The sequence below is a fragment of the Chiloscyllium plagiosum genome, chromosome 3 (assembly GCF_004010195.1).
Source record: "Chiloscyllium plagiosum isolate BGI_BamShark_2017 chromosome 3, ASM401019v2, whole genome shotgun sequence".
NCBI classification, from domain to species: domain Eukaryota; kingdom Metazoa; phylum Chordata; class Chondrichthyes; order Orectolobiformes; family Hemiscylliidae; genus Chiloscyllium; species Chiloscyllium plagiosum.
The window spans coordinates 43,931,921-43,959,790 of NC_057712.1; the positions used below are offsets into that span (position 1 = coordinate 43,931,921).

At 41.0% G+C, this 27,870-nt stretch overlaps 1 protein-coding gene across 4 annotated transcripts in view; it reads right to left on the reverse strand.

The window, feature by feature from the left end:
* The window catches only part of khdrbs2 (KH domain containing, RNA binding, signal transduction associated 2), a 584,244-nt gene that overhangs the window by 267,617 nt on the left and 288,757 nt on the right, over positions 1–27,870 (reverse strand). For all 4 annotated transcript variants that reach the window (XM_043681438.1, XM_043681448.1, XM_043681427.1 and 1 more), the window contains exon 4: positions 25,474–25,620. In XM_043681438.1, coding sequence (XP_043537373.1) covers positions 25,474–25,620 — 147 coding nt within the window. The remainder of the gene's footprint in view (positions 1–25,473; positions 25,621–27,870) is intronic.

Consider the following 27,870-nt stretch of genomic DNA (forward strand, 5'->3'; position numbering starts at 1 on the left):
AGTTCCAACTGAGAATGGTGTATGACTTGGAGGGGAACTTGCAGGTGGTCTTTCCACACATCTGTTACCGGTGGAGGTCACGGTTTTAGATGCTGCCAAAGAGCATTTGGCAAGCTGCTGCAATGCATTTTCTAAATTATGTACACAATCGGTGGCAGAGGAGAGACTGAACTTTGAAAGTTGTGGATGAAAGACCTAATCAAGTGGACTGTTTGTCTCAGATCGCATCAAACTTCTAGTTTGCTTTTGAAGCTACAACCATCCAGGTCAGGCAAGTCAAAAGTATACCAACAGACTTCTAATTTGTCCCTTGTAGATGATGGACAGGTTTCAGGGAGTCAGAGGGTGAGTTGTGCACCACAAAATTCTCTGCCTCTGACCTGCACTTGAAGCCATAGTATTTATGTAATCAGTTTCTGGTCAATCCCCCAGGATTTTTGATGGCGGGGGAATTCATTGTAACATAATTGCATGGAAAATGGTGAGATTCTCTCCTGTTACCTGGCAAATGACAAAAGATTTTTATGGTGTGAATGGTAATGGGACAAGGAAAGGAAAAAAATGAGCCCGAAAGAGATAGGTGTGAATGAAAGAATCACGGACATCTGCCATCTGAAAGCAAAATAAAAGCAAAAACAAGGCAAAAGAAAAATCAAAACCAAATAAGTGAGAAAGGAAACAAAGGTGACAATAGGTGATTTTCTGAAATATGGAACTGACTATTGCATCCAGAAGGAGGCAAAGTGTCACAATGAAAACCAAGGTCCTGGTCCTTGATAGGATATCAGATATGTGTCTTTGTGTTTTAAAATGTAAATAGTTTTCCTGAAGCTGCATTCACTGAAAGCAACAGAAGGGCAGGGAAAAAAATGAGTAGCAGATATTACAATAAGGAGATTTGGGAGAATCAACATTTCAAGGCTAAATATTGATGTGTGCAGTGGATTGGAGGTGAAGGGGGAGCTGGGAGGAGAGGAGAACTGGTAATCAACTATTAGTTGACAATATTGTTCAAAATTCAATTACTTTGGCAATCCCCCACATGTTTACAGTCAATTCCACTTCAGGCAATGTAAGGGAGGGAAGACAGGTTCTGAATATTGTGGGTGGCATTCACTACATCAGGCTTGCTTCTTTCATGCCCTCATGGCAAAAATATTATTCTGCTGTAGTAAGACTCTTCTACTGTTCTAATGCATCATACTGCTTTTGACATCACCTAACACAGGATCTCTGCACCTTGGACCATAAATTATCTGTAAAACCCAAGTTCAATATCTCTTCACATTACTCCTCATAAACCTGCCATCCCACCAATCAGGCTGGTGAACCTTTGCTACATTTGCTCTATGGCAAGTATATTTTCTCGTAGGTAAGGAGATGCAAACTGCACACGATACTCCAGATATGGTCTCACTGAAGTCTTACACAGCTGTAGTACGATTTTCTTGCTTCCATACTCAAACTAACTACAATGAATGCCAACATATCATCTGCATTCCTAATGGCTTGCTGTACTCGCATGCTTGCTTTCAATGACTGGTGTGCAAAGCCACCCAGGTCCCTTTGCAGATCAACCTTCCCCAAACTATTGCCATTTTAAAAATGCTCTGTCATTATGTTTTTCCTATCAAAGTGAACAACATCACATTTGTTTAAGTTGTAATGCATTTACCATGTATTGCCCACTTGTTCAACTTATCTAAATTGTCCTGAAGCCTCTTTACATTTACCTGATCACTCTTAGCAAACTTGGAGATATTACATTGATTTCTGCATCTAAGTCGTTAATTTACAGGGTGAATTTCTATGGCCCAAGTACTGAACCTTGTGGTACCCCACCTGTTGTCATCTTCTACTCTGAAAATAACCCATTTATTCCTACCTTCTGTTTCTGTCTACTAACCACTTCACAATCCATGCCAGTATATTACGACTGAGCCCCGACAGTTTGATTTTGGACAATAACCTCTAAGTGGGGCTTTACCAAAAGTTTCCTGCAAATTCAAATACAGCATGCCCACTGGTTTGTTTCATCTATTTTGTACAATACATCTTCAAAAAATTCCATCTTGTTTGTCAAATCCATATCCCTTTTGTAAATCCATGCTGACTTTGTGTCATATTGTCATAACCTTTTATAATTGACATCAGCATTTTTCCTACCACTGATGTTAAGTTAACCAGTCCCATTTTTAACCTTCCCTTTTTAAAAAATAATGGGGTTATATTGGCCACTCTCCAATCGACCAGGCCTGAATCAGAATCATGATGATACTGAATGCATGCACTATTTTACTGGCCACCTCCTCCAATACTGTGGGATGTAGATTATCAAGCCCTGGGCACTTATCTGCTTTCAGTGTTATTAATTTGTCTAGTGGTTTTTTTTCAAACAAATACTAATTTCCTTCAATTCCACCGCTCAAAAGACCCTTGCTTCCTCAGAACTTCTGTGAAATATTGTGTTTTTTGCGAAGTCAGAACAAAAGTAGTTGCTTAATTACTCTGCCATTTCTTTGTTCTTCATTTCTTCATTCTTAACAATTACCCCATTTCAGACTACAGGGAGCTGACATTTGTCTTCACTAATCTTTTTTTACATGCTTAGAGAAGCTCTTACAGTTCACTTTTATTTTCTTTACGTTAACTTATATACTCTATTTTTCCCCAGTTAATTAACCTCTTGGTGCTTCTTTTTTTATGAATTCTAAACGGTTCCTGATTGCTGAGCTCACAACTCTTTCTAGCAACCTTATATTAATCAATTTTGAATAACTTTAGTTTCTTTTGTTAAATGTGTGTGGGCCACTTTTGTGCTGTTTCACTCAAAGAATTTATAACTGTTGCAGTCATGCATTTGTATCTTTTATATTAATTGTTGCTTATTGTCATGTCTTTTAATGAAGTTATCAGGTCCATCACAACCAACTCACCATTCATACATTTTAGTTTGCTTTGTTTAGATTTAGAAAGCTAGTTTTGGATTTGATTACTTCACTTTTTAGCCCAACAAGATTTCTGTAATGTTATGGTCACTTTTACTGGAAGGATCTCTCACAACAAAATTACTAGTTAATCCCTTCTCATTGCATAAAACATACATCAGCACAGCCTGCCCTCTCGATGGTTGATTAACATTCTTGTCAAAAAAAACGGTGATACAGATACTTGGACACCCAGATCTTACTGCATTCTCTCACCATTCAGATAATATGTTTAAATTTTGATCCTTTCTACCAAAATATATAATTTATCTCTTTCCGATAATCTACTCCATTTGTCAGATCTTTGCCCACTCACTTGTCTACATCCCTTTGTTGGCTCCTCATGTCCTCTTCACAAATCAGTTTCCTACTTATCCTTGTGTCATCAACAAATTTAGCTACCACATCTTTGATCTCTCATCTAAATCATTTATATAAATTGTAAAGAACTGTGTCCCTAGCACCAACCCCCGTGGCACACCACTTGTGTAATGTTGGCAGCCTAAGAAGACCCTTTTATTTCTTCTCTCTGCTTCTAGTTAACTTGACGTCTGAAATGGGAAGGTGTTAGAATCAATTACTAAGTAGGCTATGGTCTTGTGGCACAGCAGTATAATGTCCTTACCACTGAGCCTTGAAGTCCAAGTTCAAATCCCACCTGGGCCAAAAGGTGGTGGAGGAGGGGGTCACTGAATATTTTAAACACAGGTAGATAGGTGCCTGTTAGGCAGGGGAAATAAAGGTTATTGGGATGGATGGAAACATGGAATGAGAAACATGAACAGATCAGCTGTGATTGGACTGAATGAGGGAGCAGGCACAGTTGTTTGAGTGGTCTACTCCTACTGTCAGCTCATTTATTCAAATAAAGGTTGAGGAATGTTTGCAAAGGTGAACGCAGGAGTTCTCCCTCCCTGGCATCCTCACTGAAAGTTATCTCTCAATCAGCAAAAAGAGATGTTCCGTTTATTTCTCTGCTATTTGTGGGAAATTGTTGGGTTTAAATTGGCTGCCACATCTCCTATATATCAATGCTATTTGAAAAGTCATTCTTCCACTGTAAAGCACTTCTGGGTTATCCTGAACTCATGAAGGCGAGATGGAGATGTTGTGGATTGACAAAGAAGGCCAGTCTGAAGTGATCTCTCTTTCTTGTATCCACCCATTCCTGTGTTGTGGAATTCACTACTATTCTGTCACAACTTTATTCATCTTGGAATTCTGTTAGTAATCTCTTTCCACTGTTTTCAGAATGTTTCCCCCCCCTCTTTAATCAAGTAATTCCCACATTGTCTTCAGCTCTGGACATTTTAATTACGCTTTAATTACAATTCCTCAACTTTGCATGAGTTTCACACTTGCCCTACATCTGTGTGGGATCATGTCAATGCACCGGTCCCTAATTTTGAAATGCTATCTTTCTGCTCAGATTAGGAGAGTTTTCTTAGCGGCTCAGAAGTGATTTACGACACTATATGAATATCTCCCACCACCACCACTACTCCCATTCCCCCTCTCACCCATAAATGTAAATCCCTGGCTGAAAATATACTGCCTGTGAGTTTCAAATTGCAGATATACCTATGCATACGTCAAGGAGTCCAGAGCTGAAGACAATGTGTGCTTGTAGGTTTACAATTGCATTGGAAATCAGGCCAGTGTTCTTCACAGGTTTTCATTTCCTCCGAGCACTGTGCCCAAGCTGACTTGAAAGCATATTTTATTACCTGGTTTGCAGTTTTACATGTCCCTAATGCATACAGCTCTTTTGTATAATTGTCAACTGAAAGTGTAACACGATCGGTGTGCAGTTCTTTTTTGAAGAAAAACTTCAACCAACCTGTTTTCTGACTGACCAGTTGGATCTGTGTGAGGTTCCAGAGAGTTCTATGTGTGATCAGCTTTGATTCAGGGCGAAGGGTGGTTCAGCTTAGTTCCAAATAAAATCCGAAAGATGCTAAAAATTCACTTGGAGTCTGCTATGAGCAGGGAATGTGCAGTGTGCTGTTTCAGGACAACTTAATGATTAAAGCAGACTTCCATAGTGCAATGAGATCAATTCTGAGTGACCCATTCCTATGCTCACACTAATGATTCACATAATTAGAGACAGAGCTTAGCAAATCGGCAGAAACATTTCAGTTTTTTAAAATCAGACTGCTGAATATGCAAAGTGTACATCAAACAGAGATTGCTAATAAGCTCCTCAAAAATAGGTCACCAATTTTTAATTAAGTAGGCTTTTAAATTTTGGCCTAAATATTCCTCCAAATGGCATTATGGTATTAATTTGCATCAAGCACTCCTCACCAGGGGTGTGGAGTGTATGCAGGTTGTTGTTGTTGGGATAGGAAAGGGACAAACTCTTGTCAAGCTTGTCAACATGAACTAGATATCTCTGGGTTCCAAATTCCCCTTCATGCAACTAGTTGAAGGAGGACGGGAGACTGAATCCACCATTTCCAAATATGCATGTCATGAGATCATAAGAAACAGAGTAGTCCATTTTGTCCCTTGCATCAATTTCACATTTAACAAGGCTCTTTCCAGGTGGTGGAGCAGGCTTGAAGGGCCAAATGGTCTACTCTTTGTCCTAAGTCTTATTGCTTTTGTGTTATCTTAACAAGGTCACGATCATGAAACATATAAGAGTCAGGGATTGCTCATTTAAGCAAGAGGAGGCATCTTCTCTCTGAGGATGGTGAATCTGTGGAATTCTTTACTACAGACGCTGGATAAGTAAACATATTCAAGACTGGGAAAGACAGATTTTTAACCCGTAAGAGAATCAAGGGTTATGGGAAAAAGTAGGAAGGTGGTGATGATCAGCCATGATCTCATCGATGGTAGAGGCAACTCATAGAATCCCTACAGGGTGGAAGCAGGCCATTCAGCCCATCGAGTCCACACTGACTCTTTGAAAAGCATCTTATCCTGTCCCACCCCACTATCCTATTCCTGCAACTCTGCATCTCCCATGGCTATTCCACCTGGCCTGTACATCCCTGGACATTATGGGCAATCCAACTAATCTTTGGACTGTGGGAGGAAACCAGAGAAGCCAGAGGAAACCCATGCAAACACAGGGAGAATGTGCAAACTCCACACGGACAGTCACCAAGGCCAGTTGAACCCAGTCCTCGATGCTGTGAGGTAGCAGTGCTAACCACTGAGCAACTGTGGCATACTTCTGCTTCTCTGTCTTATGGCTTTAAGAGCCTACAAGGACTTGACAGACTGAATGCTGATGGGGTGTTTCCCCTCATGGGAAAGTAAAGAGCCAGAGATACCGCATCAAGATAACAGATTACCCATTTAAGATGAGGGAAATAAAAGCAAAATACTGTGGAATCTGGAAATCTGAAACAAACACCGAAAATGCTGGAGAAATTCAGCTGGTATGACAGTACTTATGTGGACAGAAATGAAGTTAATGTTTTAAGTCCACTGTGATTCTTTGTCAGAGCTCTTTCTCTGAAGAAGGGAGCTCCTTTTGCGTTAAAAAAAACCTTAAGCCTGTGGAACTCTCTTCCTAGGCAGCTACTGTCATGGAGTAATTGAATATATTTAAGGCTGAGTAAAATTGATCAGCCATGATCTTATCAAATGGTGGAGCAGGCTTGAATGGCTAATGGGCTTTGTCCTGGTCCTAGTCTCTCTTTTCGCATTAGCAAATTTGGAAAATACTGTCAGCCTCTTTCACCAGCTCACTAATATATATTGTAAATAGTTCAGCCCCAAGGACTAATCCTAGTGGCAATCCACCATTTACAGTTTGCCAACCTGAAAATGAGCCATTTATCTCAACATTATTAACTCGCCAGTTAGCCAAATCTTCATTAATGCTAGTGCATCAAGACCTAGAATTCGTATCTTCTGTAAGTCATTTTTTAATGCAGCACCTAACTGATGCTATTTGGAAATCCAAATCACGACAATCATTGATAGCACTATCATCCATCTGGCTATTTGAACACTCAAATTTCTCAAACATTATTTCCCTTCCACAAAATCATGTTGACTTTGCCTCTTTGCACCTTCCTTATACTTTCACAATCACAGATGCTTGAATAAGGGGGCTACAATTGCTGCTTGCTACCTCTTTCTTTACTCAAACAAAGCTGTTTAGTTTACCTTTCCAAAAACCAGGTAATTTTGGAAGAGTAGAACCAGTGCATCCATTATCTCTATAGCTAAAGTTTAACATCGCATCCAAAGGCAGAAGCTCAGATAAGAAGGGAATAACCTTGATTTTATACTCAGGTGTCTGAAGTGGGATTTGAATTCTTGACATTCTGACTCAGAGGCAGACACCTTATCCAGTAAGGCACCGATGCACAAAATGACCGCACACTTATGTAATATGTAAGGGAGTCATGTTTAGATCATGTCTTTTCTTGTTCAGGGCAGGCCAGCTATCTGAAACACATCGCTGCTACCTTGCTAGTTATGCTTGCAGTTAAATTGATGAGAAATGCATACATCTCCTGAGTCTAGATTAGAGTGGTGCTCCACCGCTCTAATCTAGACTCTGGTTTCCAGCATCTGCAGTCATTGTTTTTACCCCCTTGCATACATCTCCTGGCTTGTTCTAATTAATGACTGTCCACTGGAGATAGCAATGCACTCCAGGACTGATGAGACAAGCAAGCCTTGCCAATTGCTCAATTCTAGCTTCTTTCAGGGTTAAGAGAACATACCAGCGCATTTGAGGGTGGCACAGTGGCACAGTGGTTAGCACTGCTGCCTCACAGCGCCAGAGACCCGGGTTCAATTCCCGCCTCAGGCGACTGACTGTGTGGAGTTTGCACATTCTCCCCGTGTATGCGTGGGTTTCCTCCAGGTGCTCTGGTTTCCTCTCACAGTCCAAAGATATGCAGTTTAGGTGAATTGGCCATGCTAAATTGACCGTAGTGTTAGGTAAGGGGTAAATGTAGGGGTATGGATGGGTTGCGCTTCGGCGGGTCGGTGTGGACCTGTTGGGCCGAAGGGCCTGTTTCCACACTGTAATGAAATCTAAAAAATCTATAAATGACATTCGCAAATGGATTAGAGCAGATATTCCAGATTTATGCTCACTGTGTGATACCGACCAGCTGCTGCACTGTCAAAAGCGCTGTTTTGTGGACAAGATAGTAAACTGAGGTCCTGCCTGCCCTCTCAGGTGGCAACTCCTACACAGCTATTTTGAAGCAAAGTGTACCTCAGTTTATTATTCGGTATTGATTCCTCAGCCAACATTACAATTATCGGGCCATTATCTGTAAGCTGTCTGAGAGAATTTCCTATGTGAAAATTGGCTCCCTACTGTAGAACAGTGACTGCATTTTGAGAAGTACGCCATTGATTGTAAAGCTCAGAGGTCATCATGGACACAATATAATTGCGAGACCTCTTGTTTTTTAAATGATCCTCATCATTTCTTCCTCTACCTTTCTACCACTGCTGATCTTGAAGGTTCTCCTGCATTAAATTAGATTAGGTTAGATTCCCTGCAGTGTAGAAACAGGCCCTTTGGTCAAACAAGTTCACACTGACCCTCCAAAGAGTAACCCACCCAGACCCATTTCCCTCTGACTAATGCACCTCATAGTAGGGGCAATTTAGCATGGCCAATTCACCTAACCTGCTTGGAGGAAACCTATGCAGGCACGAGGAGAATGTGAAAACTCCACCCAAGGCTGGAATCGAACCTGGGTCCCTGGCATTGTGAGGCAGCAGTGCAAAACCATTGAGCCACCGTGCATTAGTTTGGCACTTTCAAATAATTTCTTCCTGGTTGCAGTTCAGAAGTAAAAATAAAAAGCAATTATAATTAATGTCTGGAATCCACCAACTTTTATGCTGCAGGTTGACAAAATTATTAAGAATGTGTTGGAAACACAGTAGCCAATGTGCTTAAAACCAATGGGTGCACAACAGCAACGTGTTAACAACCAGGTAACCCATTGTGATTGTAATGTTGTTGTTTAAGGGGCAAATACACCAGAACTCGTCTTTAAGATAGTGGACACAGGAATTTTTACGTTCACCTTGAGAGAGAGAGAGAGAGTGAGAGAGAGAGAGAGAGAGAGAGAGAGAAAAGATATGCTCTAGTTTCCAGAAAAGACAGACACATAGTGCTCGTCATGCAGAAATAAACCTAGCTGCTGCTCCTCCCCATAGCAACACCAGAGAACAAAGAAAAGCTGGTGAAACTATGACAAAATGTAGTTGTTGTGGGCTCTATGAACCAATTGACATCTTTGATCCATCTTCTTCAATGCTGGCACCCAATTAAAACAAAAATCTATTACTTTGTCTGACGTTACTCTCAATTGGTTTATGATCGCAAATTGACGAGATCTAATTGGAAAATTTGGGCAGTACGTCCAGGAGATGAGAGGAGGGGAGAGAAAGGTGATGCAATTACACAAGTAAAAGTAACTTGCATCTGTTTGCCTTTAGCTATGCAAGCTTCCTGTGCACAAATTGCTGACACGGTACATAAAAAGCATGTGGTTTATTACTATTACATATCAAAACTGATCATTTGGAGTGAGCATTCCATTTGACAGGCAAATATGCAAATCCTTTGGTTCTAGACCAACCAGATATAGTTTTAAACCCTTTTTCCATGGGACATGAGTGTGTTATTTAATTATTCACTACTTTAATGTCTGGAGGCACATGTTGCCCAGTCTGGGTTAACACATATTTCCTTCCCTGTAACTTGAACCCATATTACCAGAACATTGTTCTGGGCCTCTGGATTACTTACTCTAGTGACGTTACAAATGTGCCAGCATCTCCTCATGAGCATGTTTTACTATTTATTATGTGCTAATATAATGTCTATGGGAAGTCTTCTATAAGCAGAGGAAAACTGAACATGGATATACAAGTAGATCATTTTGAAGTTGAGACAAAGAAATAGTTGCCCATGCTTTCAGCAGACACCACCTAGATTTAAATGGTAAGAAGCAGTGACTGCTTTACAATAACCTTTCTCATTCCATGCACAATGTGAATTCTGCCTAACTTTTAATTAGCAGCATTTTTATTGAGGCTGGAGCATCTATTACAGCAGAGAGAAATTATAGATGGCAGAAAATGTAATGTTTCTCTCTCGTGGCCCATGATGTTAGCTGAACTCAAAAGAGTAAATTAAACTTTTATTGCTCACTCCTAAACACTCGTACTTTCATAAATCATTTGCTCCTCAATCCCAAGAGCGTGATTGGCTTTTGAAGGACACCTTAATTATTTTTTGAGGTGATTTGAAATGCTTTGCATACGCAGGTCACCACCATATGTAAATTAGTAGCCTAGCAATATTAGATAAGCAATTACTTTATATCCATTGCTTCAGAAGCAAACGCCATGTTCCAATATGATGTGGTTGAAACTGATGTACAGGAGATATTTATAAGCAGGAAAGGCAATATTCAGAATATTCAGAGCCTGTGTGTATATTGAGCCTGTTTTAAATGCAGTACTCCAACTTGCGTCATCTTGAGTTCAGGGAGAGGTGGCTCTGTCACCTTTGTTTCAGAAGATCATGGATTCAAGCCTCACTTAAACAGTTCGAGCACGATCCAGGTAGATACTCCCACACAGAGCGAAGGACCGCTGTGCTGTTGATGCATCACTTTTTTGGATGGCTTGTTAATCTGGGGCTGTCTGTCCTCTCAGATGCTTGTTGAATTTCCCATGACAACTATTCAAAGAAGGCTAAAGGTGTTCTCCCCCCACTGGCCAATATCTATTCCTCAACCAACTAACATAAATTGTGTGATATTTCTCAGAGTGCTCTTTTTGGATCTTCCTGTGCATTAATGGGCTGTTCGGTCTCCTATATACAACAGTGATGATTTTTCAAAGGACTGCATTTGTTTCAATGAAATTGGATACAATTCATAAGCTGTATTGTAGTAACTAGTCAAGGCTCTTTTGAGTGCACCTTCCAAACCCATAATCTCTTCCATCTTGTAGGACAAGGACAACAGATACATGGGTACATCACCAGCTGCACATTCCTCTCTCAGCCACTCACCGTTCTGACTTGGAAATATGCCACTGTTTTCTCAGTGTCACTGGGTCAAAAATTGTGATATTCCGCCCTAACAGCAGTGTGGATATCTCCACACCATTTGAACTCAGTGGTTCAAAAAAGAACTCAACATCAACTTCTCCAGGGCAAATTGGAATGAACAATTTGCCTTGGCAGTGAAATTTCACTCAATGACAAATAAATAAGGCCCAACATGGTGATGTTCTGAGTTTGTGAAGTTAGTAGATAAATACAAAACCTTACTCTGTAATGTACAAAACCTGAAAGGTAAGTATCGCCCAGCCAGAAGTTTTTTTTAAGGTACACCTTTTTAAGAGAATGAGTATGAGCAGGAACATGCTCTGGAAAAAGGGCAGGAAAGTGGATAGGAGGTCAACCTTGATCCGACTGAACGGCAGAGCTGACTTGAAGGGCCAAATGGCCTACTCTTGTTCCTATTTCTTATGGTCTTACAATGTGACATTGTAGTAAAGCAGTCTAATTTCTTCAGAAATCCCTGCCTAAAGTACATCACTTAGCTGTTCTGATGAAGCCCTAAAGGAGGTGTAGCCAGAAGGGATCCAACGTAAATAGTAAGACACTGACATTTCAAATCCAATCAGAGAAAACACTCTGGAGTTGCCAATTAATCCCAACTAAATCATGGTGCAAGCTGCAAAATCAATCCTGCATATTGGCGGCTTTGGAGCAGCATTCTGACCCTTTTTGAAGATATGCATCTCACAGTCTGCAGCAAAACTGTTAAGAGGAGGGTGTTAAAATGGACATACCACTTAATCTTCAAACCAACTCAATTGTTAGAGAGATTTCACAGATGTATCAAGTATACAATAATTGAACTTACATTCAGCAACAATAATGACACTAAAACATTTGGTCAGAGGATAAATGTGTAATATTTCTGAGTTTAGTACACAGACTGTCAAACTTCCTAGGAACCACTTCAACATCTATCCCAACAGGCTATAATGTAGGACAATATCCCAAAGTGTGTGATAGGAAGGATTTTTACACAAAATGTGATTTACAAAAGGAGGTATTAGGACAGTTGATTGAGAGCTGGGTCATTGAGATAAGTTCTGAGGAGACAGATAGAGCGGTTTTGCAGCATAATGAAGAATATTAGACTAAGTCCCATTAAAGGTGAATTGTAATAGTCTGAGCTGTCATGTCAGGAAGTCTACAGAATCACAGAACTGTTATGGCACAGGAGAAGGACACCTGGCCCATTTTGCCTGCACTCGAGATACATTCCTGTGATCTCAGGCTCTAAGAGAGTTAACTTTTCAAGAAGCTAATTTAAGGGAGCAAACTGTAAATATATTATCATAAAGTTAGAGTGTTTGGCGGAATTTGAGAATTATTGAAAATACTCTAACACAGCCACACAAACACAGTAAAATAAAAGCTGGTAACAGAAAAATGTCTATCTCTACTGTAGCACTTCACAATAATACACACATGGAATGAGTTCTAAAGCTCAGACCCCTGGCAGGTGAAGCCACAGCCTCCTATGTTGTGGCAATGGAAATTAGGAATGTAAAAGAAATAGATTCTCCTTGTATCTTCTACTAAACAATTCATGGCCTTCCAGGTATCCTAATATAACTTCACAAATCAGGTCATTTTAACAAGCTTCTGCCGTTGCATTTTTAAGCAATAATTTTGGTTTTCCAGAGTTATTTTTTTCCAACAACACAGCTGCTCAATATTTGTTATCTCGCAGAGGACTTCACTCTTGCTACTATTCTACCTAGTTATAAATCTACATTATTCCTTACCAATCCCCTACTCTCCAAGAAGCATGCATTTTGTCCTGCAGAACTTGTTATTAACGAACTGAAGTTCAATACACTGAAATGCTTTTTAATTAGTTTCATTGTCAAAAATAGCCACTGGTTTTTCAGGTCAATCTAAATTCAACAGCTCAGTGGCCACTGCATCTAAATGGACTTCTTCTTCTTTACTTATCAGAGAGAGGCTCAAGGCTACTTTCACTCCAGTATAAAGAAAAATCAATAGCTGTGTAACATTAGCTGATGTCAGGATGATCTGATTAACTATTGCCTGTCAGAAACTCTTGAGGATTTTTCAATCCTTCAGAGTTGCCTTGGACTCTGAAGGAATTTTAGATAAACTTCCTGATACAGCTTTAAGAAATATATAGAGGAATGATGAAAAATGTTAGTTATCTTTATTTTGTTTGAACACTTTTGCTTGTTAGCTCAGAAACTGTAAGAAAGAAACACTGTTTGATCATATAGGACTATTAGACATGGATTATCTTTGGGACAAACCTCAAGGAATACATTCAGACACAGCTGGCAACCTGAAATCCACTCTAAGCTTTACCTAGACCATTCCCATCACTGCTATCACCCAAACAACAGCAGTGCCTCTAAATGACAGCCATAATGTCAATGTGAAACATGTATGCCTCTGATATGTGAAGTCATATTGTTCTAGACTGGTGTATGAGTGTTAAATGTTTTGATAATGAAAAGAGTTTTTTCACTATTTGAGCAGGGACATCAATTTACTTAGTTGAGCTGAGTTGAGATTTCTACCAGCACAACAGAGGTGCTGACTATCTCATACACAGCCTGAATTCCCCTCACATCTAAAATAAAAATGCCCTGCTCCTATTTTCTCTTATCCATAGCTAACAAGTCTACATCTTTCCTAGGGACCAGCCCGAGACTAAACTAATCTGTTTGCAATTTGGATGTAACATTTGATACACCGATGAGCTTCTGGCCACAACTGTATGCTGTCACTGGGACTGCTTTCCTTTCATTTCTTACTTTCATTGACTCGCTTCATCTGCTGCTGAAACCTTCATTCATGCTTTCTGATATCCTTACTGAATTATTACAGCTCAGTCCAGGCTAGGTTTTTCGCATTCTAACCTTTTGTAAACTGTGAGTCAGCCAAAGCTTTGCTGCTTGCTGTAATTACACCCTCTGTGCCCACTTCGATATATGTAAATATCAGAATAAACCCACCTAGTGTGGGTTGATTCTCCATGAGCAGTACATTGTTTTACTCATTCTGGATTAGTGGTGCTGGAAGAGCACAGCAGTTCAGGCAGCATTCAAGGAGCTTCGCAATCGACGTTTCGGGCAAAAGTCCTTCATCAGGATTAAAGCCAGTGAGCCTGAAGCGTGGCGAGATAAGCTAGAGGAGGGTGGGGGTGGGGAGAAAGTAGCATAGAGTTTCGCGACATGGTTGAAGAGCTTCAGGGCAGAGGAAATGACCTGGGAGTTGCAGTGGGAGAGGGACTCCCTGAGATTCTTGTAGAGAGAGGAGGTTCTGCATTTGGTGATGGGGGTGGGGAGGGAGATTGTGTGTAAAAAAAAAATCATTTCCTTGGCAAACAAATTTGTGTTCCAGAAAGCTAGTAGAGGAATTTTGAAGTTTCTTTTACTGGAAAATTGTTTCAACAATCCAGTAATGGCCTTCATAATGTATTTGATCAGATGTCTGGCTGTCGTTAACCCTTAATTCACATTCCATCGTGTATGCATGGTGGATTGGTTAGTAAGCGTAGATCACTTGGGATTCAGGGAGAGCTTGCCAATTGGATACAAACTTGGCTTGACGGTAGGAGACAGAGGGTGGTGGTGAAGGATTGTTGGCCAGACTGGAGGCCTGCCATCAATGGTGTTCCGCAGGAATTAGCACTGGGTCTTCTGCTGTTTTTCATTCATATAAATGATTTCGGTCAGGATTAAGAAAACATAGTTAGGAAGTTTGCACATAACACCAGAATTGATAGTACAGTGTGCAATGAAAAACGTTTCCTAAGATTACATCGGGATCTTGGCCAATTGGGCCAACAGGCCAAGGAGTAGCAGATGCAGTTTAATTTGGATAAGTGTGAGGTGTTGCATAAGATAAATGAAGGCAGGACTTACACAGTTAATAGTAGGGCCCTGGGGAGTGTTGTCAAACAGAGAGGCCTAAGGCCCCAGGAACACAGTTCTTTGAAAGTTATGTCACAAGTAGTTAGGAAGGGTCCCTGGACCCGAAACATTAACTCTGATTTCCCTCCACAGATAATGTCAGATCAGCTAAGCTTTTCCAGTAATCTCTGTTTTTGCCTCACAAAACAGCTGTCCAACCAGCTGAGCTATAACCATGAGGATTAGAAGATCATTATAATGCCAGTGTGATAACTAAATCATTATTCTAAGGCAATGTAAGACCCAATTGGGGTGGGGCGGGGCAGATGTATTTTCTTTGTCCATGTGGCTGAGTTATCCATCACGACTGAGGACATTGGCAGAACAACTTAGAGATCCCATTTTGTCAAGGGTGCCCTGTTATATTGCAAATGGATGGCTTGGGGTGGGGCGGGGCAGATGTATTTTCTTTGTCCATGTGGCTGAGTTATCCATCACGGCTGAGGACATTGGCAGAACAAATTAGAGATCCCATTTTGTCAAGGGTGCCCTGTTATATTGCAAATGGATGGCTGATACAGATGGTAGGTTTAGAAGTTAGGCCTGTTTCTTGTATTGGTAAAAACAAGTTGTTAGTTGATAAGGTTTGTATGATGTGGGAAGCAGAGTTGTAATTATGGAAAGGTACAGATCACTGTTGCATTGTGGTTGTCATGATCAACATTTAGGGATGAGGTTGACAGAGTCTCGGAAGAAGCAGTCCTTGTTGGCTGGGATTAGATAAAGACATCGAAGACCCAGTGAAACAATGTAGTGTATGACAAACTGGAGAAAAGCTGTCTTCACCTTTGCAACCATGGAAATGGCCAAGGACGGTAGGGCAGACATTGCACCTAGATTTTGAAGGGGATTGAGATTAAGAGCCATTCAAAGTGGGTCAACATATTTCTGATATATCGAACAGCAACTAACAAAACTTTAGAGAATCAGTATAGTTTGATTGCTGCTTATGATTTCCCAATGGAAATTGTGTGTGACAACAGAGCTCCATTTTGTTTAGAAGAGTGGGGTAAAACAAACTTGTATTTCATAGTATTATCCTGCTTTGAGTGCACAGAACACATTGTTAACCATGCTCAAGTTAAATAAATGCTGGATACAAACTGGAGGAATTGTCAGACATCATTGAACTGCAAATTGTGGAATTGTTTCTTTATCATTATTACTCATATCATAGTACTCCTGATTAGTCCCAGCTGAATTATCGCTGAGAAGATAGTCTAGAGGGAGATTTTCATTGCTAAAACCATACTGAACACATTCAGTTGAGAAAATCAATCACATCAGAAGGAGAATCTTCAGTTGAGGCAGTTAGTCAGACACGTTTGATGAAGGGAAAAAATTCAATGAAGTCAAGGGCAAAAATCAGTCTTGTTATATGAAACTTCTCCTCAGTCTCAAGCCAAGTCAACGTTCTTCCCCAAATTCTGGATGTTGAAGTCAAGAAAGGAGGTATCCTTTTAGGAATAGTGAACTAATAGTTAAGTTAGATGTAAATGGAAACTAGAGATGTGTACTCTGAATCCTGAACAGTGTGTTATTCTTTAGGAGGGAGGAGTGGAACAGCACCCTCTTTTGGTCATTTGTGTATTTGTACATACCAGAATAAACAGGTGTTGTTCAGGGTGATTCTCCATGTACTGCAAAGATTACATCTGCCTCTTAAACTACACCAAATCCTGTGTACCTAGCATCCCTGTGTTCAATGACCTACAATAACTCCTGGTCAAGCCGCATCCTGATTTTCAAGTTCTCATCCTTGTTTACAAATTTCTTGCCAATTGCCGGTCTTTGTAATCGGCTCCAGCTCCCAGAGATATATTGTTCCTCTAGTTCTGGCACCTTGAATGTTCTTTTTTATGAATATTTCAGCACTGGTCGCCCTACCCTACCTAAACTCTCAAATTCGCTCCATATACCTCTCTCTCTCTCTCTTCATCCAAGACTGTCTAAAATCCTAGCTTATTGACTATGCTTTTGCTCTCCTCATCAATATCTATTTATGTGGCTTGTTCTAAAACGCTCCTGCAAAGCATCTCTCGACTTTTTAAATCGCCTTAAAAGGTGCTGTATACATACACATTGTTATTATCTAGCTGGGGAGAAATTTGAAGTGAGGCTATCCCTGAAATCCTTTACACTTTGTTCAGGTGACGGAAATACTACAATTGGGGAAAGCAAGCAGCAGGTTTGCTTTTTAGACCAATTACTCTTCAGCTGCTGGTATTTACCTCTCTTGGGTCTCAACCAAATGAGCAATAATAGAAATTCCAATGTAAATTAACTAAGATGATCTCCACGTTTAGCTGTCCTGCTACATATTGACTTCTTTCTGCATTATTAAAGAGCTAATGAGGGCAATGTCTACTCTTCTTCCATAGACCACCTATCAAGCACAAACAGGCTAATTATTAGCAAAGCAAGTAGTCTGAGCTAATTGGAACTGAGGCTGTTGGCAATCTATTATTCATGGTGTTAACATGGAGAGAAAATGTACGCAGAAGACAAGTATTGGCTACAGAAAAGAAAAGGAAAAAGGCCATTTGTGCATTTTCATGACCTTCCCAAAGCACTTTACAACCACTGAAGTGCTCTTGGACTGTGGTCAATGTTGTAATGGGGGAAAGAGAGCAGCCAGTTTGTGCATGGAGTGTGAAAGGGTAAATGTGGTTCGCTGAATTCGGAAGAGCTGCGGATTTCTAAAGAATCAGTGGATTTTGTATTTTGCCAGCCCTTGTGACTTCTGAAATGGTGCTGGTTCTTCTCGATTAGGTTAGATTAGATTCCCTACAATGTGAAAACAGGCCTTTCAGCCCAACAAGACCACACCGACCCTCCGAAGAGGGACCAGACCTATTTCCCTCTAATGCACCTTGCACTATGGACAATTTAGCATAGCCAATTCACCTGACCGGCACATCTTTGGATTGTGGGAGGAAACCCACGCAGACACGGGAGAATGTGCAAACTGCACACAGACAGTCGCCCAAGGCTGGAATCGAACCCTTGTCCCTTGAGATGTGAGGCAACAGTGCTATTCACTGAACTACCATGCCACCATTCTGTTATTTGAAACTAGGGCATTCCAGTTCAGAAGGGATGGATAAAAAGCAAGACAAGTTCAAGTTGAAGACCATACACCCTTTCCGCACCCAACCACAACGCAATGAGGTAAGCCCACCATGAGTTTCCAAAACTTACACTCTGCTGGATTAATAACAAGACAACAAAGAATTCAATGTAGTACAAAGTAATGGTGATGAAAATGAACTCCGGAAGTGCACCACTGAAAGACAGACATTTTTCAGTGATCTGAGAAGGGATTTCGTACAGGCAGACTGTTTGGAAAACAGAAATTGAGCAATGGCAACTCTGCAAGATATAAGCTTGTTTAATACCCAAATGATGGGACACCAAAACAGGACTCTCCCTGGGTTACAAAGGATGCGGTTGTTAAAGTAAAACTGAAAAGGGAAATTCAAATTAATTAGGAGAAAATGAGGACTGCAGATGCTGGAGATCAGAGTCGACAACGTAGTGCTGGAAAAGCACAGCAGGTCAGGCAGCATCCAAGGAGGAGAATCGACATTTTGGGCATAAGCCCTTCATCAAGAATGAGGCTTGTGGGCTGGGGCACTGTGAGATAAATGGGAGGTGGGGTGGGGCTGGGGGGGGAAGGAAGCTGGGACTGTAGATGAAAGTGGGGGATGGAAATGATAAGTCAGAGGGAAGGGTGGAGTGATTGGATGGGAAGGAAGATGGACAGGTAGGACCAGTAAAGGAGGCAGTGCTGAGTTGGAGCTTTGGGACAGGGAAAAGATGGGGGTGTGGTTAGGCAGAGGGAGGGGAAATGAGAAAACTGGTGAAACCCACATTAATATAGTGTGGTTGCAGGGTCCTAAGGTGGAAGATGAGGACTACTTCCTCCAGGCATCAGATGGTAGGGGTTTGGCAAAGGAGGCAGCCCAGACTTGCATGTTATTCGTGGAGTGGGAGTGGGAGTTAAAATGCTCAGCCACGGGTCAGTGGGGTTGGTTGGTGCGGGTGTTCCAGAGATATTCTGTGAAATGATCTGCAAGTTGGCTGTCATATGCCTCCTCCATTGCAAAACCCTTATCACGCAACGCCATGAGGAAGAACGCCTCATCTTCCGCCTTGAGACCCTGCAACCACACAAGATCAATGTGGATTTCACCATTTTCCTCACTTCCCCTCCCCCACCTTATCCCTATCTTAAGCCTCCAACTTGGCAACACTACCTTGACTGGTCCTACCTGTCCATCTTCCTTCCTTCCCACCCATCCGTTCCAACCTCCTCTCCTATCTAGCACTTCCACCTGCACCTTCATCTACCTATTGCATTCTCAGCTACCTTTCCCCCCAGCCCCACCTCCTCTCATTTATCTCTCAGCCCCCCACTGGTCCACAAGCCTAATTCCTGATGAAGGGCTTCTGCCCAAAAGGCCAATTCTCCTGTTCCTCAGATGCTAGTTGATCTGCTGTGCTTTTCCAGCACCACACTCTCGAAATTCAAATTAATCTCAGACACAGCATATTGTTAGAATCAAACATTAAACCTGTTTTTATATTGTGCCATTGCTAACCAAAGCATTTTTAAACATATGAGTATGGAGGGTTTTGTGTAGCAGGGGTATTACCTGTTGGAAGTTCAAACTTCCAGGATAATTCCGACCGTGGCCTAATTCCTATATCAGGACTTCTGAAGTGCATTGCTGACTGTATACATGTGTTCTCTAACTATCCAGAGACTGGATGATGTAGGTCGATGTTTTTCATTCTCATCTTGCAACTGAACTGAAGAGTTCTTGCTGGATTTGTGTGGGTGTTATATGTGCTATAATGGGTCTCAATAATGACTCTAAGACATAAGGTTGTGGATAAGTCTCAATATTGAGTCTTGAGCACCATATCCAAACTGACATTCCAGCTTGCATTTAAATTACACCTTGCACAATCTCTGGACATCTCAAAGCATTTTTACAGATAATTAAACACTTTTGAAGTGTGGTCCCAGCTGTAGCATAGGAAACACAGTGATAATATGTTCACAGCAAAACTCCCCAAGCAGCTACGTGATAATGACCTGCTAAGCATTTTTTTTGATGTGATGATGATTTAGGGATAAATATTGCCCAGTAAATTTTGAGAAGTTACATGGGTTATTTTACATCCACTGGAGAAGGCAAAAAGGACCTTGTAATCTAAAAGCCAGTATCTCTGACAACACAGCACTCCCTCACTGGAGTGTCAGCCTGCCCTGTATGTTAGTAACTCTGGGTGGGGCAGACGTGCTATGAAAGGAGCTATATCTGTTCAACACACACTCTTTTCAGCCAATTGCTCAGCACTGAGATTTTGAATAAGGAAAATGAGCATGAATAATACATACTAGACTTTAAGTATTAACTCATTTACTTGTTTAAGCACAAATGCTAATTTCTCTGATTACAGCCCTTCATTATCAAATGCAGTGAAATGCTCATTTGTTTAGATTTATGCAATAGTTATACCATGGCGGCAGGCCATGCAATGCTACTGATCCACATCAGTTTTTACAATCTAGACAAGCATCCTCTCACTTGACTTCATTTTGCCTTTTCAGCATATTCTTCTCACATTTTCTCCTGTTGTGCTAATCTGGCTTTCCTCAATGTGCCCACAGTATTCACCTACTACACCATGTAGTAGTGAAATCCAGATTCTAACTGTGGTCTGGGCAAATAATTTCTCCTAACCTCCTGGTCAGCATCTCAAATTTATGTCCTTGTCTCTTGAACCTCCCAAAATATTTTCCAGTGTACATCCTTTTTTGGACTCCTTCATAATTTAAAAGGTCTTGAGCAGGTCACTTACCAGCCTACTTTGTTTGTAAAGAACTTTGACCTCTGAAATCCTCCTCGATTATTCTGATATCATTTGGGAAAATCTTTCTCTTCGGTCATTTATGGGATGTGAATGCTGCTGTCTGGCCAGTATTTATTGCCTGTCCCCAGTTGTCTTTCATAAGGTAGTGGTCAGCTGCTTTCTCGAATCTCTGCAGTCCATTAGCTGTAGGTCGACCCACAATGCTGACAGGGAAAGAGTTCCAGGATTTTGACCCAATGATACTGAAGCAATGGCAATATATTTCCAAGTCAAGAATGGTAAGTGGCTTAGAGGGGAATTTGCAGTTGGTGATGTATCACACATTTATCTGTTGCCCTTGTCCTTCTCGATAGAAGTGACCCCTGTTTTGGAAGATGTTGTCTCAGAAGTCTTTGTAAATTTCTGCACTGCATCTTGTAGATGGTACATACTGCTACATCTGAGCATCGGTGGTGGAGGGAATCAATATTTGTCGATATGGTGCCACTCAATTGGGCTGTTTTGTTTTGGATGGTGTCCAGCTTATTGAGTGTTGTTGGAGCTGCACCCATCCAGGCAAGCAGGGAATGTTCCATTACACTCTTGAATTGAGCCTTGTAGGTGGTGGATAGGCTTGTGGGGAGTCAGGAGATGAGTTACTTGCTGCAGGATTTCTAACTTCTGAACTGCTTTGTAGCCACAGTATTTATGTAGCTAATTCAATTCAGGTTCTGGTCAAGGATAACAGTGTAAAATTCAGGGATTAGATTCTCTACAGTGTGGAAACAGGCCCTTCAGTCCAACAAGTCCACATCAACCCTCCGAAGAGCAACACACCCAGACCCATTCCCCTACATCTAACACTATGGACAATTTAGCATGGCCAATTCACCTAACTGGAGGAAACCGGAGCAGACATGGGGGAGAATGTGCAAACTCCACATAGACAGTTGCCGAGGTGGGAATTGAACCCGGGTCCCTGGCGCTGTGAGGCAGAAGTGCTATCCACTGAGCCATTTTGCCGCCCAATTGTTAAGGGCTGATGGTTAGATTTTCTCTTGTCAGAGATGATCATTACCTGACAGTTGTGTGGCACAAATGAATCTTGATTTTTTGCCAGCCCAAACCTGAATGTCGTCCAGATCTCGCTGCACTTGGACACAGTTTGCTTCAGTAGCGGAGCTGGAAATGGAAGCTGCACATTGTGTAGTCATCAAATATTCCCACTTCTGATCTTCCGATAAGGGAAGCTTATACCTTCTCTGACATTTTCTCTTTATTGTAATATGGAGACCAAAACTGAGGATAATATTCTCCAAGTATAGACTTCTCAAAATTCTTTGCATATTCAATATAACTTCTTTGTTTCTGAAACAAAAAATGTGCTGTTTTGTGGAGTAAGGACCTTTTCAAATTAGAAAACACAGGACTTGATTGCATTTTACTAAAATGTTATTGTTCTCAGTGTGAAACTGATTGTTTAAATATGAAGTGAAGAATTTTCACTGGAGAAATGGACAGAAGCAATATGAACGGAATGGCATAATCTTAAAAGATTTGTAATAGGACACAAATTGTACACAAACCTTTGAAGGTGTCAGGACACGCTAAGAAGTCCATTCAAGATGGGTCAGATTGATTAAAATGGCATTACGATTATACGATGTAAACATCTCTTAAGGTAATGGATGCATTATGCTGGTCAACTCTCTGCCAACTGCTGAATATCGCATTGCATTAATGCTCTGCAGTTAAGCCTTTTTTAAAATTCATTCATGGGATGCAGATGCCCCTCGCTGTACAAGTATCTGTTTCCCATCTTTAATTGCCCTTGATGCTGAGTTACGTTCCTGGACTGCTGCAGTTCACATGCTGCGGGTAGACCTACAAAACCATTAGAGGGGGAGTTCCAGAATTTTAACCCAGTGACACTGAAGGAATGCCAATATATTTCCAAGTCAGGATGGTACGTGGGGCTTGGAGGAGACCTTGCAGGTGATGGTGTTGGAAATGAAGTATTCTCCTCAGGGCACAAAACTAGCAAAAATGATGGAGACCATGGGCTGTCCAAAGGCAAGGGTGCTCCCTTGATCTCCCCATGGGAATCCAAAGAATTGGATAACACTGGTTTGGTTGTAAGAGATGCTGCAAAGATGACTTATGACCATATCAGTCTGCCTTTGGGCTCCACTCCAGACTTATTAGCAGAGTTTAGTCCCTAGAACTCTCCCTAGATTCATGACATTCAGGATTTGTCCACACCAATGGGCCAGTACAAGTCTAGGGGCAAAAGCCCTCCAGATTCCTTTGAAGCTTTAGCCTGCAATTATGATGGAGTCAGTTTCAGTGTATCACCACAAGGAGACATAGCTGAGAACTCACTAATAGAGGGGTTGTGTATAGACAGGGATGGACTTAAATTTGCCTCTCTTTTTCTGCTATTGTTCTTAGCAAATGGTGAAACTGAAAATGAACAGCAAAAAGGCAGAAATCACATTAAGTTCCCACACTTACACACTATATCTATCACATTGGATTAATCGATGCACATGCAAGGTAAAGTTTTCTCTGATAAAAGTCATTACCCTTAAAAAAAAATTCCTTAGAAAAATTTGTAGACCTCAACATTTTAAGCAGCTTAACACAGGAGTAACCAAACACAGGTGAGAGATGCAGTTATTTATAGTGGAGGACGGTGGGATCTTACTGCTGATTGGTCAGACTGTAGAATATGTAATAGGTCGATATGTGTTAACATTCTTGTTGCTGATTGGTCAACAGTACAGAATTACACAAGTAATGTGTCTCCTGAGTAACTGTAGTCAGATGTCATTGATGAGTTATAGAGGTCAAGAGCACAAACACCCTTTTGGCACATCAGGTTAGTATCGGTCAAAAATAACCATCTGAGTATTTTAATTCCATTTTCCAGCACTTTACCCATAGCCTTGGCAAAGCAGGTGCACATCTAAATAGTTCTTCAATGTTATAAGGATTTCTTAACACCCTTACAGCCAGTGAATTCCAGATTCCATTCACTTTCTGGGTGAGAAGGTTTTTTTTCCCACATTCACTCTGAACATAATGTCCCTTCCCTTAAATCTATGCCTCCTGGTCTTTGATCTCTCCACCAAATGGAGAAGTTCATTCCTATCTGCCCTATCTATAACCTTCATAATTTCATACATCTCAATCATGTTCACCCTCAGTTTCCTCTGGTCTAAGGAAAACAACCCCAAATCAATCACTCTTCATTACTGAAACTCTCCAGTCCAGGCAACATCCTGGTAAATCTCCTCTGCATGCTCTCCAGTGCTTTCACATTTGTCCTATAATGTGGATTCCAAAACTCTAGCTGTGGCCCAACCAACATTTTATGCAGTTTCAGCATCACTTTCCTGCTCTTAAACTCTATGTCTCAGCCAATAAAGACAAGCATACTTTCTTAACCACTTAATCTACCAGAGAAGTACAACCTTGTGGGGAAGTCTGGTATCGGGAGATTTAAATTGCCTCCCTGATACAACTCAAGTGCCAACATACTCCCTCTTTCATGTATTCCAGTCACTCCCACAGAACACAGAGAAGCGATTCCACCTAAAACCATCGAGGGTTACCAGATTTTCTAAAGATGACAATTGTTCTTTTCTGAGTAAATTTTGCATAGTGGGATAATTGTTAAATACACTCTATTCGATATTTCCCATTTCACAGTCAAAGCCTTCAAACAATGTTTAAAACATAGTGAATTCCTGATTTTATAAGTAGTGGAATTGAGTCCAAAAGCTGAGAAGCTATTATTAATTCTTTGGCTCAGCCTCAGCTGAAAAGTTGTCTTCAATTCTAGGTATTATCACGCTTTAGAAAAATGTGATGGTCCTTAGAAACTGTATAGCGGAGGTTTTCTAGAATGGTTGGAAAAACCATTCTGAAATAAGCGAATGTTGAGGTAAGATCTGTATGTATTCCTACAAGAGACAAGTGATGGATTTGCAAATCTGCAAATGATTGCCAGCAAAAGGATATAGTTGAGGCAGAGCTCTCATTGGATTAGAAAGAAGGGCTAGTGTTCTCAGACAGCATTAGATCACAAACTGTGATCTGCCAATTCCCAATTTACTACAGTCACCTTTTCCTACGAGGCTGTAGTAAGGGAATCCATTGGAAGGGATGAATGAGTGAATGCCATTCTGTTGATCAAATTGCCAGCTTACAGATCACATGATACGATGCTACTTCTTTATTAAACCTCCTGAGAAAAACACCTGCAGGAGTCTCTGCTGATTTATACTGGTTTAGTCACATTGAATGATCAAAGCTGATCATTGATGATCTTGACAAATGCTACACTTCCAGGCACTGAGTTCTATGAGGGAAGCCAGTGTGACTAGTTAAGCAACAGCAGCAGGTTCATGCCAGGGCTTTCACAGGCTTCACTTGGTTAAATCAGCTAGTGATCATGGGTCGATATTAAATAAAATCCCAAAGTGATTGTCGGCGTCATGAGAAAAAGTTGCATCTCATAAAAGCAACTCAGAAAAATGTCTCCAAGTCAGAAAATAAATAACCAGGGCATCATTTTGGAAAAAGAAAAATAACTTACTGGGACCAGGAATTTTTTCACCTCCTCTAGTGCGTGGCTCATGCGGGAATAGGCCTCTCCTGCTGGGACAAAAACTTCGATGAGCACATGAAGGTCATCACCTAAATGTGCATATTTGGCCTCTCCACTTTTCCGCAATTCTTCTTCCTGCATAAAGAAGAGGTACCAACATTTAGGACAGTTCCTGGAACAGATAGCGATAACATCTCATTCAGATGCCCTCCTGCCCCTCCAGCCCCCTTCCCCTCAACCAAAGATGATTCAAAGTCCTGCGTAAGTCTTGAAAGTACTCTTTGTAATGCAGGTACAGTGGCAGCAAATTTGGGCACAGCAAGCTCCCTTTAACCACAATGTGAGTGTGACCAGATCATTTGTTTCAGTAAGTTGGTTTAGCTATGAGAAAAAAACTCTGCTCTTCTTCAAGGTAGTGACATGGAGTCTTTTACATCTGCCTGTGAGGTGATGTGGAACTAGGTTCAATGATCATCTGCAAGATAGCACTTCCAACAGTGTAGCACTCCTTCAGTACAGTGCTGGAGCATCAGACTGGACTATGCACTCAGGGTTCTGCAGTGGCATTTGAACCCACAATCATGACTAAGAAGGTAGAATACTACCCACTGAACCCAGGTTAACACTTGTGTTAACAATTCAGCAACTCATTAAGTAAAAGGTACATTTAAATTGGTTTGTTATCATCTATAGACAGTCGATAATTGAAAAAGACAATAGCTGGGTAATTTGACATGCGTACATCTGAGGAAGCTCTTTGATTGTGAGGGATGATTGGATCAAAGTCATTGGTAGTGAGGATATTGTGGAGATCCTTTCTGCTACGTCACTGTAACCACTGACAACTCAGCTAGACTCATTTTCCTGTTTCTTCACTTGGTCGACTACTAGCATCTCTTGCTTTGCATCATCATTCTTTCCATCATTTAATCATTCCTGCCTGACTTTGACCTTCCCATTGTGCTCTCCTTCCCCCTTTTTCTTTTCCTTGCTGTAAGAGGTGGAGGAGTAATGGGCATGTCACTGGTCTAGGCCAATGCTCTGGGGACATTGGTTCAAATTCCATCATGGCAGCTGATGGAACGTAAATCCAATTAATAAATCTGGAATTAAATGTTAATTATAAACAAACAAAATAGGAGCAGGAGTAGGTCATTCAATCCTTTGAGCCTGATCTGTCATTTAATGAGATTATGGTTGATTTGCTTCTGTTTTGAATTCCATATCCCCATCCACCCCCTTCCCAGATAATCGCTGATTCCCCCCATATTAAGAACCTATCTACGTCTGCCTTAAAAATATTCAATGACACTGTATCACTATCTTCGAGGTAGAGAGTTCCAAAGTCACACAGCCATCGGATAGAAAATACTTCCCCTTTGGTTTAGCCCTAAAAGGGTCAGTTCTAGGATTAAACAGTCTCTCCTAGTTCTGGATTCACCCATAAATGTAAAGGTTCTTTCAATGAGGTGTATAAGTTCCTGAATGACCTTGACAATCAAGTTACCTCTCATGGTGACTATGAATCTACTATCAATTGTCAAAAAAAAAACCCATCTGGTCACTGATGTTCTTTCGGGAAGGAAATCTGCCACCCTTTTCCAGTCTGGCCTATGTGGGACTTACAGGAACAAGGCTGACTTTCAACTGCCCTCGCTGGTGGTACCCACATCCTATTAAAGAATTGAGAAAAATAAAGAACTATTAACCTCTTAACTTTGAATTCCGATGAAAATTCATCAATCTGGAGAAAAATCTGGCAGATAAAGTATAATGTTGGAAAACGTAAAGGTGTTCACTTTGGTAGGAAGAATTTTAAAAAAGCAGAGTATTATTTAAATGGAGAATAAGTGTGGAATTCTGAAGGACAGAGGGAACTAGATGTTCTAGTCTGAGTTAGTATGCAGGTACACCAAATAATATTGAAAGTTTGTGGAAGGTCCTCCTTCATTCTGAGAAAAACTAAACATAAAAGTACGATGCTATGTTTCAGTTGCAGGGCCTATACGTCTCAAAAACTGTGCACACCTTTGCTGTCATTTAAAGGATGATGTAAATGTGTTAGAAGGAGTTCAGAGGAGGTTTACTGGACTGATAACTGGAATAGGTAAAAACAATGACTGCAGATGCTGGAAACCAGATTCTGGATTAGTGGTGCTGGAAGAGCACAGCAGTTCAGGCAGCATCCAAGGAGCAGTAAAATCGACATTTCGGGCAAAAGCCCTTCATCAGAAATAAAGGCAGTGAGCCTGGAGTGTGGAGAGATAAGCTCGAGGACGGTTGGGGTGGGGAGAAAGTAGCATAGAGTACAATGGGTGAGTGGGGGAGGGGATGAAGGTGATAGGTCAGGGAGGAGAGGGTGGAGTGGATAGGTGGAAAAGGAGA